The sequence below is a fragment of the Vanacampus margaritifer genome, chromosome 1 (assembly GCF_051991255.1).
Source record: "Vanacampus margaritifer isolate UIUO_Vmar chromosome 1, RoL_Vmar_1.0, whole genome shotgun sequence".
NCBI lineage: Eukaryota > Metazoa > Chordata > Actinopteri > Syngnathiformes > Syngnathidae > Vanacampus > Vanacampus margaritifer.
This window is the reverse complement of record NC_135432.1, coordinates 21,644,878-21,659,387: the sequence shown is the minus strand read 5'-3', so window position 1 is coordinate 21,659,387 and position 14,510 is coordinate 21,644,878. Positions and strand designations below refer to the sequence as shown.

Here is a 14,510-nt window from a genome sequence, read left to right as displayed (position 1 = left end):
TGTAAGAATTGAACTTGTTATTTGATGTAGCTATGTATGAAATAAAGTGATCTCTTTTCATGCAGAAAACAACAACATTGTGTTTTTCTATTCAGGTAATCCATTGCTATCCAAATAAAAATTTGTATAAACCAGATTTACTATTCATCACTTTTACTTTACTTTCCACTAATATTTAATTTAACAGACCGACACCATACCATTGATTCTGAGGTGCGAGTTTTGGTGGAAGCAAAGATTAAAACCCAACTGTGGGTCTATTGTGAAGGCAATTAAGACTAAATAATACGAGCACTACTGTCTGAAAGAAAGAAGATCATGATTAGATTTCAAGGTATGAGGCAGAGGCCTTTACATTTGGAGAGGGAAACCCAATTTGTTGCCTCCCGCGTCCGGCAAATGAAAATGCTGCTCGCTGCCCTGCTGCTAGCCAGCCAACATTCATCAACTTGCATCATTTTTTTCATTTGGCAATGCAGCAGCAGCAGCAGCAGCAGCAGCAGCAAGATGAAATAATATCTGGCAGTGACCCACAAGTCCTACAAGCTATAACGGCCATCATGTCCGCATACGTGGACTGTAGAGGATCTGCAGATTGTGTCGCAACATGATGTGTATTTGTTCTCTTTTGTGAGTATTATGGGGAAAAGAGCATCAGGCCAAATTAAAGTCTCACATCTGTCCACTCATCGGAGAGACAATCTGCTTTTGATTGGCTACACACACAAAATAACACTAATGTCAAAATTCGCAAGACAAAGAAAAAAAAACGACAGTATTTTAGCAGCTAGTGCTTTAAATAAAAACACATGGGGTTATTTTCATTCACGAAAAAGTAGTAGCTATAATTCCGTTCCTTCATCATTGTTCCTAAGTCATAGTGAAAACCCTCTTCATATTACACCTTCTTCATGCAATTCAGCTCAAGGCTGGGTGTTTTCTTTTAAATCTATATATTGAATGTTACTTTAAAATGACTTGTTCAGTTAATAAAGGTTTTATGATGCCTGTTTTGGGAGTTAAAGGAAGCGAAGAAGGGAGGGGTGCTTGAACGACAGGTCTGGGACCGTTGTTGAGTGATTGAGCACCATTTTCAGCTTAATGAACACACGCACACACACACACACACACACACGCACACACACACACACGCACACGCACACACACACACACACACGCACGCGCACACACACACACAAAAAAAGTGCTGCTGCAGCTCCCATACTCCAGCCGAACACTTCCATTAAGCAGGTTTTTCTTTGACCGTGGACAATAAATAAGTAGGGGAGACCGGGGCTTGTTGTATCATGGGTAAGTTGTCACATTGCAATTTTCTTCTCCAGGGGTTGTGTACTGTTTGAGAAGAGAATAGCACATTGTGAGCTGAGATGAGTTCAGTTATTTGTTTTGTACAACTCAAAATAAAAAATTTCAATTTCATACATTTTGAAACGGGCGTCGTACATAGACAAATTCTAGCAGCAAATTGTGTGGACACTTTCGAGGAGAGATTCAGGTATATTGTCATGCCTCAGTCACTAGAGCAAGTATTAGCCAACATGGTAGTTTGCAACTAAATGCAAAGGTGCCTTGACTTACAAGTACCCCATCTTACGGGTTTTTGGTTTGTGAGCTGTTGCTTTTTTCTTCTTCTTTTTTTTGCTTTGTCTTGCGAGCCAAAATCTGAGGTACAATCAAGTTTTAGAGACACTGTCGCTCGAGTGAAGTTTAAAAAAAAGGGGGGGGGGTTAAGACATGGAGTACAAGACAACTCTTATAGGCACACATACACACAGACACTATATTTTGTAAACCCAATTTCTCTTTCTCTTTTATGTTTTGATAAAATATGCTCTTTTTTAATGTATTGTTATAACTTTACTTGGTTTTATATGCCTGGTGTTTAGTTTATGAGCAGCACTTTGTATGCAGATATGGTTGTTTTTAAAGTGCTCTTTAAATAAAGCGAGTTGAGTTTTTTTATTTTATTTTTATTTTGGAGAGCTGGAACCAATGTGTGTGTGTGTGTGTGTGTGTGTACAGTATTCGCTGGCATCTGGCTGAAACCTTGTACTTCCATAGTCACTTTTCAGGTGACTCCCATTTGTTCAACCATTATCATTGCATCATCAAAGAGAGAAGGCTGTTTTAAACACTTTTGATCGGTCAATTATTTGTAAAAATAACACTAATCAATGGCTTAGATATATTTTTTTTCAATGTGAAATTTATCAAATTGTGATTCATGAGTTTTTGGCCCAACGCCAGTGATATATATACGAGCTGTCATTGCATGCATTAACATTAGCCAACAGCATCACCAGCGTTCGCTTCTGTTCATCAGCACGTTCTGTGGAACTCATCAACAAGTCTGTCACACTCACTAATGTCGGTGTGTTTGCTGCATGTATCACGTACACATGTCTGCACACTTCATCCGATTAAAAAAATGAGAACGTGCTCGTGTTCCCCAAACCCTTGCCGTTCTAACAAGCCATTTCTTGAATCTGTATCTTGAACCGTTAAGTCGTGAGAGGCTTTTGTTCGAGGTGTGCTTCTCACATACAATATCAATGGAATGTGGGTGCGTGACGTCTCCAAGTCAAATGTGTGTGCGTGAAAGTGCATTTTTCTTAAAGGGACAGTAAGATACTTTTAGTTTATGTTGATTATGGTTAACTTCCACATTTCTTGACCGATTCCAGTCGTTTAAATTTTAAACTGTTCAGCTCATTTACATTTTTTAAAATACATTTTCAGGGATAGTGAGATACTTTTATTTGATGTTGATTATGGCGAACTTCCACATTTCTTGACCGATTCCAGTCGTTTAAATTTTAAACTGTTCAGCTCATTTACAAGAGTCAGCAGTCCCATTCAAAATTTCCGCGGGAATTTTTCTAGTTGGAGAGTGTAATTCGCCAGCTTGGTGATCTCCACACATGAAAATACAATCAAGACTCTCTTGGTAATGCAAAGCGTACTTGTGTGGACACTTAACAGGCATCCCACCAAAACAGGGGGCTTTTTTTTAAGCGGGCTGCAAAAGTAGTGGTGCTGTTAGACCTACCATCTGTATTAATTTGTGGTAAAAAGGTGACTCCCTGAAAGTATGAAGTTAACAAAATTAATTTGAGCCTTTGATTTCTTTCCTCCAGCTCTCCTTATAGAAAATACTTTGATATTTTATTAAAAACCATTGCAGAAAAACTTTATACATGTGTCCAGCCAGAAATAGTATCTCTATCATCACTTAAGGCAAAATAGCAAACAAATACCGTATAAGAAAGTAACAATTTTTAAATGTCTTTACCTTCACATGTTTTTTTTTCTTAAATAGATTTAGCAGACGTCCTGTCTTCCCAGTTGAAGCATAATAGATGCAAAACAAAATGAATCGTAATGAGTTCTTCTGTTTTCATTTCATAATAATAAATAGAATACTATTTACATTCATTCACTTGCTTTGTAACCCAAAATATATCACAAGCCTCACACAATACTTTACATATTGCTAGCATATGAGTCAAATTTGAACTATGTAACATATATTGCAACATTTATTCCTTTACAACTAATATTGGTACTGCAAAAAAAAAGGGGAAAAAAAGAAAGAAGTAATCTTATGTTTCTTGCCACATTGTCGATTCAGACAGAAATAAATAATATAAATACAATTTAAAAAAACAAAAAAACAAAAAAAACACCGAACAGCAGATCAGATTACCGGTAGTCCTCATTCTTAGAAGTCTGGAACTGAGATGAAAGTTATTTGCAGGCATCCTGCGTCGGCAGAAAGAAATCCCACAAAACAATAAAACAATATTTACAACCATAGCCTGGAGGCCCAAAATGCACAACTCTCGAAGGCTGAATTTTTATTTATTTTTTGGCTGTGTAGAAGAAAATATTGAATTAAGGGGAAACAATAATGTGTTTACATATACAGTATTTACACTTCAACAGAAAGCTCAAAACAGCCAAACTAAAAATACCAATAGGACACTTCTTAGTGTATTTTCCTCTCTCTTTTTTTTTTTTAAATGTCATGTAGTTTTCTTTTGATGTCAATACTTTTCTGTCTGAAACATTTATAACCAATAAAATGAGAATCCCGAGGCTCTCTTTGTATGTCTGTTGTTGCAGTGCTTTAGTTAGCTTCTTTTTTTTCATTATAAGATAGACAGCAACGCAGCCATTCACTGTCTTTGTCTTTCAGTCGATGAAGCTCCATGAAGCTTAGCTCCAAAAATGTATTACTATAGTGACATTCACAATTCATATTTTCTTTGTTAAAAAGACATCAATTTTTCCTATATATGCTTTGTCAAGAAGGCAGCGTAGCAAAATAACTTCTATCTGAAATTTTGGAGTCTGTGCTTCACATCGTCCCTCGCTTCCATTTGCCTTATTTGTCAAATCAGTTCCAGCTCTCAAGGGGAATCCGGTCCGCTGTGATCCCGACAGAGCTATACTCGTGTGGTGGAGTGGCCATGCGGCAGGTTGGAACTGTTCTGGCTGCCCGTAAAAGTATTGAAGTTGTGCAGAGGCTGCATGCCAGCCAGTGAGTTGGGGATCATGGTGATGGTGCTGGGTGCCATCAGCGGTATGTCGTCGGGCGAGCGGCGCAACGTGAGGGTGTAGTCGGGCGGGCAGGCCAGGCGCAGCGTGTCGTGGACTTGCATGACCTCGCGCTGGTGATCGTGCTCCAGTTGCTGCTGCTTCATCTGCAGCGTCATCAGCTCCTCGCTCTGCAGGTGGGCCACGTCGTTGGCGGCGGACGGCGCGTTGACCGGAGTGGAGTTGCGCTGCGGGGTGGGGACGTGGCGGGTGGAATCGGCGCGGCGCTTGTCTTTTTTGTAGTAGAGCGCCGCGAAGGCCAGGATGTTGAGGAAGAGGAGGGAGGCGCCGACGGCGATGGTGACGCTCAGCTCGGTGGAGTAGTCCCGTTTGGTCTCGATCAGCACGGTGGACTCGTCGATGAAGTCGTCGCTTTTGCGCTGGTCCGTGGTGTGCTTGGTGTTGCCGGACGGTAGCCCTGGATAGCGAGTGGTAGAGGGCCAATTGTTTTTGCCGGGGAAACGTTTGGTGTAAGGGTACGGCGTGGTGTCTTGCGGCGGTATTTTGGTTGTGGTCGACACGTACTGGAAGAATTCATTAATGTTGTGAAGATGCGGCACCAGCTCCAGCCAGAAGGCCACCTTGGTGGCGCGGTAGTGGTCTCGGACTCGAGGTTTGAGACCGATATGAAGGTAGAGCTGGTCTTTGGGGTTATATTTTGTCCAGGCTACTTCCTCGAACCTGTTGGGCTTTGTGTGAATGAACTTTGTATCCTGTGGGACGGGTTGGTTTGGGTCTCTGAAAAAACGAAACAGAAGAGACAAAATCATAAATAATGGTACTCGGCTCAAGGGCTATAACGCTTGCATCCCATAATCATAAAGAAGCACAATTTATTTTCTTTGGTCCTTCCTCGGGTCTCCTGACGGCCTCACGGCTTTGGCTGAGTTCTGAAGTGTTTGGTTTAGGTGAACGGTACGGGATTTTTTAATAGGATTTAGGTGAACTAATGAATACACACTCACACGCACGCACACACGCACAGGCACATACACATACTCACCCACATACGAAATAAAAAAATAAAAAATAATAAGAATAATTAAAAAAAAGAGAGAGCAATGATGATGACATGTCAAATCAGTAAAATTACCGAATGAACAATACTGAGCTCTCCAGAAAAAAAAGAAAAAAGAAGAAGCACAATTTCTATATTGTGGGTTGCAGTCAGTGAGGAAATGTTGTTTTTGCTCCTGTATTTGCTATGTTTCCGAGGCCACCAGAGAATCTTATTAGTTTCTGGACTGTCTAGCGCTCGTTCTAAGGAACAGAGCAGTAGCATTAGCACAGAAATGAGTTGTGCAGCTCAACATATATTGTGTGAATCAGCTGACATTCATCGAGCAATGTTTTGTGGTGCGAACAAAAAGAGAGCCTTTAACCGAATGAATATATTTGATGTTTGAAATTCGCTTGGCCGTAAAGGGGGCCTAGCACAGCACTAGCATCTTCATTCTGACTCCAGCGACACAATGACCGTCATCTATGGAGGTTAAGTGGAACAGCACCAACCTGAACATGCAGTTGGATCAGTTAAATTGTAGCACTCGAGTATAGCGCGAGCACTTCCATTGTAATCAACTTTCCAGAATGCGCCACCAATATTATAGCGTAAATAATCTGAGTTTGCAAGCCAGCAACTACAAGCCAGGCAATCACCCAAATGCTTGTTTTTATTGTTGGATCCAACTACCACATATTGTTGATTTAGATTAGAGTGCAGTGTTCCATATTACAATGTCTGCTCTCCAAATGGTGACTGCATTAGGGACCATACACACATGGCTGCTAGCATGTGGTGGGATTCTACACCGTGCCTGTCATCGTAGCCCTAACATATGTTCCGACAATATGCCACTTCTCGGCAGATGAATTAGAGAACATTAACACACCCCTAAAGGCCTTTTCTTCCCCGTGTACAGAACTGTGAATTTTTCTTACATAGGGTCTCATTAAGCTTTCAATCAAGTCTGTAATGACAGTGGCAGGACTTTCATTAACAGACATTTTTATTGGATGTTGTATTATATTTTTCATCAGAAATTTGGACTCAACCTTGTCTTTTAAAGCAGTAAGTCAGTGTCAGTCAGACATATAGTCGTTATTTTATGGAATGTTGTTGTGTGATGCTGGTGGATCAAATTCCAATTAATGTCAATGTCAATTCATCTCTTACAAAATCATCTGTGTGTGTGTATATATATATATATATATATAAAATAATATTTACCCTGTTTTGGCAAAGTTAGTCCAGTAGGTCATGACGACAGCGCTCAGCATCACGTCATTCTTGGAGAAATTGCAGTTAAAGAGATCCGTCGGGCCAATCATTGGGATCCCAAATACATAAGGTACTTCATCGCCGTGAGCCGAGTCGGCCCAGCTGGGCTTCATGTCGCTCTGACAGTGGTGGTAGAAAGCGTAGAAGTAGGTGGGGGAGCCATACTGGGCATGGAGATCAGCTGTCGCCACTGCTGGCGCCACCCACTGGTGGTCCGTGAACAGCGCCACTAAGGTCTTGCGCCGATTCTCTGGATTCTCCTTGTCTGCCCAGTCGGTGTACATGAACTTGATTGTCTCGCGTAGAGTGTCCTTGCCCTCGGGGTAGCCGTACAGATGGTCCACAAAGTCAGACACAGCAAAGTCAAAATCATTAGCGGAGACACCATCCTCACTGTCCACAATCCCGTCCACGAACTTGAATCCCTCGCCTTGATTGACGCCCAGCATGATGTCATAGTTGAGGAACTCGCCTTGTTCCATGAGGATTTGGGGATCGTCGGGTATAACGTCGCCGTCAATCACTGGACCGAAAGCGATGTGGTATTTTGCCGGCGTCACGTACTGCTCAATCAGCTCCTTGTAGTTCTTGTTCTGCAGGCACTCCACCAGGTCGATGGTGTCGAGCATGTTGCAGCCAACCTTCTCGGCAAGGACTCGCGTGTACTTGGCGGGCTGGTAGTTGACTGCCCAGCTTGAAAGTGCCGTGCCGCTCTGTATGATAGCTTTCTGGAACATATCTGAAAATGGCGTCAAGAATTAGTGCAGGTCACTTCTTGAGATGTGCACATCAAAGTACAATATATGTTTAAAAGACTGAAGAGAGTTTGCCACTTTCCTCTTCGGAAATATGTTTGGAGTTGGATTTGGATTGCTTGCTTTGTTCGGCTTTCTGGGTTCCCATGTACAGTCCGGGGTTATACGAAAGCAATCGTGGTTTGAGATTTTGGCTGATTTTGGGTTAGTACAAACACATTGAGCCACAGTGGCTGCCTTGAGATACGAGTGACCTGTCTTGGCCAATTCTTTGCTTTGACATGTGAGCAGAAAACTTGCTATTTTAGCCCTGTGAACCCTTGAGACTGTGAACTCAACCCACTGCGCAACAAGCAGCAGCTTGGCAGACACATAACAATTCTTCAAAAAAGAGACCTCAAGCTGTTTAAATCCACCACCATTTGCTGTCAAACTAAATATGCAAAGTAAAACAACAATGATTACACATGATATATTTAACCGTACGTTTTAACCATAACTCGAAGCTAACAAACAATGTAAACACCACTCACTGGCTGGCTAACAAATAGCACGAGACAATTCTATACAGTGATGTTTTACTTATTAAAAACACACTGCAAACATTTTTGGGGATTAATGAATATTATTAATATTAGTAATTCACCACTGGGCTTAGGCTAACAGTGTTCACAATCAAAAAATAAAACCAAAAAAGAAGAATATATAAAGTGACCACCAAGTCGTTTGAAGGTACATTATAGGCTATTCGACGTGATGCAGCTGACAAGTTGATTAAGGGCCCTAACCTTGAAATGGGTGTCAGCGGTGGCCTTTTCCACAGCCGATCTTCAAGGGTCGTGTTGTGCGGTGAATAAGATTTCACACGGGCTGTTTTCTCAATAGGATGATGAATTACCCCAATTCAAAGAACAGTTTGCCTCTTTTAAACAAATAGATCTAACTTATACATCAAGACATCTTATAAAAAAAATCATCAATTCTCTTGGCTCAACAAATATCACAGTTAACAATTGCTCTATTAAACAGGAAGTGGCTTGATATGAGCAGCACATAAATGTTTACTCGTTGCTTTAAATAATTGGTGTAGCAGATTGGCATAATTGGTTAAGAAAAAATACAGTTGTATAATTGCGATGAAATGAAGAGTTTCAAATGTAACTGGAAATGCATGGTTGTAGATGACACGGTATCCGACGAGGCATGAAATTGAATCGATGAGAAAAACTTAAAATGAAAGCTGTTGTCTGACAATGACATCTTAAAACAGATCATGTGTTCACAAAATGGACGGATGGATGGAAAACACACATGTAAATGCTGAATGTGATCCAAATAACTGACCTGAGCACACATAAAATCTCTGCAATAGACATCGCACCATAATCCACTGTATCTCCTGAATTTAATGGCATAATCATATGACAAAATACTCACCATAACAGTTCCATGTAACACCTTAACAATATCCACATTAAGCCAATTTTTAAACCTAAAATAATGGACCAAGTCTCACTATTGCTGCTTCAGTTTTTGCTTTTTGCTGTACTATTTATACCCAGGCAGATAAGTTAAAATGATGACTCAACGAGGCTCACTTCAAAAGGAGGTTTTGGCCTCACATTAGACAGCATCCCCCCATTCCCCCCCGCCCCCTCCCATTTCCACCCGCCCCCAAGGCTTGTTAAGCAACATCCAAGCTTTAGCTGCTGCCACTGTTAATTAGGAAGTCGGGTATCGGACATATTTGGTTTCCTTTAGAGTATGAGGACTTATCAAAAACAGTCATTTAGAATCGGTTAAACACAAAACGGGAATCATTTAAAAGGAAGGATGTATTTGAGGAGGCATTTAAGGAATAGGAGCCATATACAGCCTTGTAAATACTTACTCTTAGATTAAATAGACACCATTTTATGTTACATAATATGCAATGTTAGCCGCTAAACTGCACTATCTTCTTGTACTCAAAATCCATATTACACAGTGACAGTTTTCGGCATATTGTAGGGTTTAGCATCCTTTAATTAATCCCACCTAAAACTTCCTTGTCATCTGGATTAAATTTACTGATTTCACGGACTTGTAACAGACTGAATAACAGTAAATAGATTACTGTAACTTTCAGTAACTCCGGATTTAATCAAAATCTCATCCCACCAAATTGGCACCAAAAAGATCAGTTTGAAAGGTGACCTTAGAAGACCCTTTGAAATATGATCCTGTCATAGCTTCCCTCCAGGTGGTCTGATCTTTTCATTTCATTTCCTTCAACAAGAGTGAAAAAAGAGAGAAGACCTTTTCATGGCAGCTTGCAGCTTTAATGTATCGTGATGACTTCATTTGAACTTCTAAAGGAGACACTACAAAACATCCTAAAATAAGCCCAGACACGACAAAATGATGAAATATGTTCACATGTCGGCAAATCTTGTCAAAGTGTACGTGAGTGGAAAGATGTACCTTCTGAGTAATGTGAGAGGGTCAGCAGGCTGACACATGAGGCCCCGGCACCGGAGCCGAAAATGGTCACTCGTTTTGGATCTCCTTTGAAGGCCTGGATGTTTTCCTTGATCCACCTGAGAGCTTGAATTTGATCAAGCAGGCCGTAGTTGCCCTTGGCCGCCTGGTCTCCAGTGCTCAGAAACCCTGCAGTGAACGAATAGAAGCAGGAAATAAGCAGATGCCACTTTTACAATTGGCAATTTTGTATGAATTTGTCAAACAAATATTTCTACTTTATGGCTGAATGGCAGGCTAGAGTAAATCACAAGGTTAGGAATCACATCTACATTTCAATTTGTTCTGGGAAATAGTCAAAGCAAAAGAATGATTGCAGTTTATTTGTTTGAATATAGAGCTGCTGTAGGCTTAACAGTGGCTTGATAAAAAAAAGATTTTACTATGAATGCAATGAAGTAATATAGCGTGTGTATAAGTAACTTGCTTCAAATGGTCCGGTGACAAACAGATGACAACATCAGGTTGTCTGGTTTCATGCTCACCCACAATCATTCACAACTGATAAAATAGCAAACTTGCCCAAAACAATTAAAACGGCTGCCCGGGGATAACTGTTGGCCCGCAGGCTTGGCATGCAATGCCTGGCAACAAAAGTTTTTCCCTGAGAGCCTACCAAAACTACGGTGTCAATTTAAAATGAAAGGGCCACCGGGTTGGAAAGAAAGAGGAAAACAGGCAGGAGGGAGGTAGCCTGTGGCTCAGTGATAGAGAGCAGCTTCAAGTTTGTCAAAGCAAGGTTCAGGGATGATAGCAAATGGGCGGGTGAGAATTACATCGCCTCTGGCAGCTTTCTACAGCCTGCGGGGCGACCACCAATCTGACTCTTGTCTTCCATCTCCATTTGCTTGAACCTCCTGTTTCTGTAATTTTATTTCTCTAGTTTCTCAACTTCCTCTCTCATCTCTTCGTAAACGGGTTAAGACTTATGCCCACACGGCACTTCTGGAAATGTGTAAAGATGCATTTCAAAAAACAAAAATAGACTGTGGTTTATGAGTCCAGTGAGGAGTTGTGGGTTCAGTCTTCAGCCCTTCGCAAACATCATTCCAAATATTTACTATTGGCTTTTTTTTATTTGTATTTTATTTTATTTTAATTATTTCTCTTTTGAAGTAAATACTCTTTTAGTACAGGGCAAAGTGGGTACATTTGCTAAACACAAACAAGAAGACCATACAATTCATTCATTCACTCCCAGCCATTTTCACTGAAGCAATCCCTGTTTTACTGGATTTTGACTGCTTTTGCAAGGCCCACAGAAAATAATGATCTATTGCAATAAAAACATGGAACCTACCAAAAGAAAGATTAAAGTCTCTTCTTTCATCAGGGAAAATTTTACATTTCTATATGTTTCCGTTTTGCAGCAATTCACATTAGAATACTATAGCTATATACTATATAAGTTTCATCATTATTCCCAAATCTATTTAGAAATGTGAGTAAATGAGATTTTTTTCCCCAACATGGCTCGGGTTTATTTCTTAAAAAACGTATAAATATGTCTTTGGGACATTTCAAACATTCAAAATCGAACATATTTATACGTTTTGGGGAGCAAACGAGTTAAAACAAACGAACAAACAAACAAACATTTTATCCAAGCAAGGTTTTTATAGTGAATGAAAACATGTGAATTGGTTATAACTAAAATGGAAAAAACATTTTTGATAATGGAATAAAATAAAAATGAAAATGCTTTAAAAAAATGAACACTAACTGAATGGTAAATGGTACTTTTAGCACTTTTCCACCTTACAAGGCCCTCAAAGCACTTTACATTCAACTACTCATGACACAGCATCAGGAGCAACTGGGAGTTCAGTATCTTGCTCAAGGCCAGTTTGACGTGGTCACAATAGCATGGGATCGAACCCACATTGTCTGGGTTGGGAGACCACTCTACCACTGAGCAGCGCCACCCCAAATGAAACTGCATCTTACGTTTATATAAAATTAACTAGAATTACTATATAGTGAAAATGTAACTAGAATTACTATATAGTTAAAATGTGATCTCTCTCTCTCTCTCTCTCTCTCTCTCTCTCTCTCACACACAATCAAACAACACAGAGTCGAGTTTATTTACATTTACATAGCCTACTGTTCACACAAGTGCAAGTACGATCATCATGGATCATGTTATATATTTATATACTATATATACAGTATATATATCAAACAGTTTTTGAGAATTATAGTTTAATACATCACTTAATGACTAATAATCCATATATATATTTAAAAAAAACTAATACTAAAACTAAGAAAGCTAGCAATCTTGCTAAAAAAACTAATTAAAACTACCTCAATTTAAAAAACAAAAGTCAAAAAGAAGTAAACACTAACAACAATGAAAAATAAAAAAGCTATTACAACCCTGTATCCAACTCCTTGGTCAAAAATTAATCTGCGTACTCAGTTTTGCTGTGGAGATTTGCAAATATTAATGCCTCCATGAAAACTCATTTGGAGACCCTGTGTACCAAAATAACAGGGGAGTGCTGGGAGAACAAAACATAAGGACAATTTTCTTTCTTAAAGTAGCACTAAGGAACTAAACATTTTCATAACTCTTCTGATGAAACATCGACTTAAAACTAGTTGAATGGTACCTTTGCCAAGGCCTGAGGCGGGGTCTGTATTATTTTTACTGGCACTAAGCAACTTTGATGAGGATGGTAGGAACACTGCCACACAAGAAAACTACAAATGTGCTGACTGCTTTATGATATACGTCACTTCCCCTTTTACTCATTTGTTACAAAGACGGATTTCAATTTGACTGTCGTGGTCTTCCTTCAGGCATAATGGTGCCGCCATAATCAACATAAACTGAAAATTCCTTAGTGTTGCTTTAAGTATACATTTTCAGTGTCATGTTTAAATGGGATGCTACATTACTGTGACACCAAGACACTTTTTTTTTGTCTGCATGTTTATGTAGGTTTATGCTAAGATGGTAAAAAGGAATACAATTCTGGGACCTAACTCACACTGCAGATTGTGTCGCAGTTGTTACTAATGTAATGGCCTAAAAGAAAAGGCAGTCTATCTCACACCAGTTCAGCGTCACTTGTTCTTGGCATCTCACATTCCACTTGGTCAGTTTAAAGAGGACTTTCCTCTCGTCCGTCTGCTGCCATCACCAGACTGTGACGGTCTATGGCGCTGGGACAGACTTCATATGCCTGTGCAATTTCAAGAGTCAAATTAAGAAGGTAACGGTTTGCCTCTGGTAAACGAGCTTCGGCCGCTAGACTTAAAAGATTAATATCAGCTGGACCACCGGACGGATGGCGGGATACCAAGGTAGCTTCCATCTTTGGCCTCAAAATGTTAACTCTCTTAATGACAGCTTCTTCATTATACAAAAAAAAAAGGGTTAATTCTAGTTTAAATTAGCAAGGTCACTTGCAAAATCTTTTAAGTCTGTCCCTAAATACAATAAAAGCATTTTATTTGGTGGCTGGCTAAAATGTTGCATCCTACAAGATCCTATGCTATGCTAACACAAGAGGAGACCAGCTGATTTAGGAGCTCCCATTAATCACGACAAACACATTCAGCGCAATAGTGATTTGAATTTGTAATCCTTTGTTCTTATTGGTTTCTATACTGCTCCATAAAATATGTCTTCACGTAAAACTTGTCCGTGGTGCAAAAAAAGGTTGGAGACTGCTGTACTGTGATGAAAAAAATATCTTCGACTTGGGTTTCATAACATTAGAGTCAACTACACAAAATGTTTAGCCATTCAACCCCTAATAGTCAATGCAAAACGTAGTACTGACTGAAATCCCTTTCATGTGAAAATGGTAATGGAATTGAAGAACAATCTGTGGTTTTGTCCATCTTCCATTAACGGAATCCATTCCAACATAATCCTTTTTGTACCATATATTAAGAATTTTACAGAATAGGCCTCAAAATAATGTTGATACACAGCTCTAGTAAATGAGATTCCAAGCAAGAGACTTGGCTCAATTCACAAAGCACGATTCCAGCCCATTCTGCAGCCGGGGTTATTTATTCTCCCCAACTACCAGAGTTTCCCTGTGACACTAATGAGATGTAAATAACATTGGAAATACGAGAGCTTTGCTTATGATGTGGCACCAATGATGGAAAATCACTGTTAGCATTTTCTGTGACTCACACACACAAAAACTACAAAGCTCATGTCATTTGCACTTTACTTCTAAATAGTAAAGAACAAAGAAAACATCCATTATCGGACTAAACTTGAGCAGAGCTTTCTACCTCCTCACAGTAGAAAACGCTTTATCTATTTGTCTGTCCCTCCATCAATTCCTAACAAAAGTTTGGCG

At 39.8% G+C, this 14,510-nt stretch overlaps 1 protein-coding gene across 1 annotated transcript in view; it reads right to left on the bottom strand.

Moving 5' to 3' along the window:
* Positions 1-3,542: 3,542 nt before the first annotated feature.
* The window catches only part of nlgn4xa (neuroligin 4 X-linked a), an 82,675-nt gene continuing 71,707 nt past the window's right edge, over positions 3,543-14,510 (bottom strand). The window contains exons 4-6 of the mRNA XM_077543613.1: positions 10,120-10,305; positions 6,851-7,640; positions 3,543-5,358 (exon numbers count right to left, since the gene is read on the bottom strand). Of these exons, the coding sequence (XP_077399739.1) occupies positions 4,470-5,358; positions 6,851-7,640; positions 10,120-10,305 (1,865 nt within the window). The 3' untranslated portion in view covers positions 3,543-4,469. The remainder of the gene's footprint in view (positions 5,359-6,850; positions 7,641-10,119; positions 10,306-14,510) is intronic.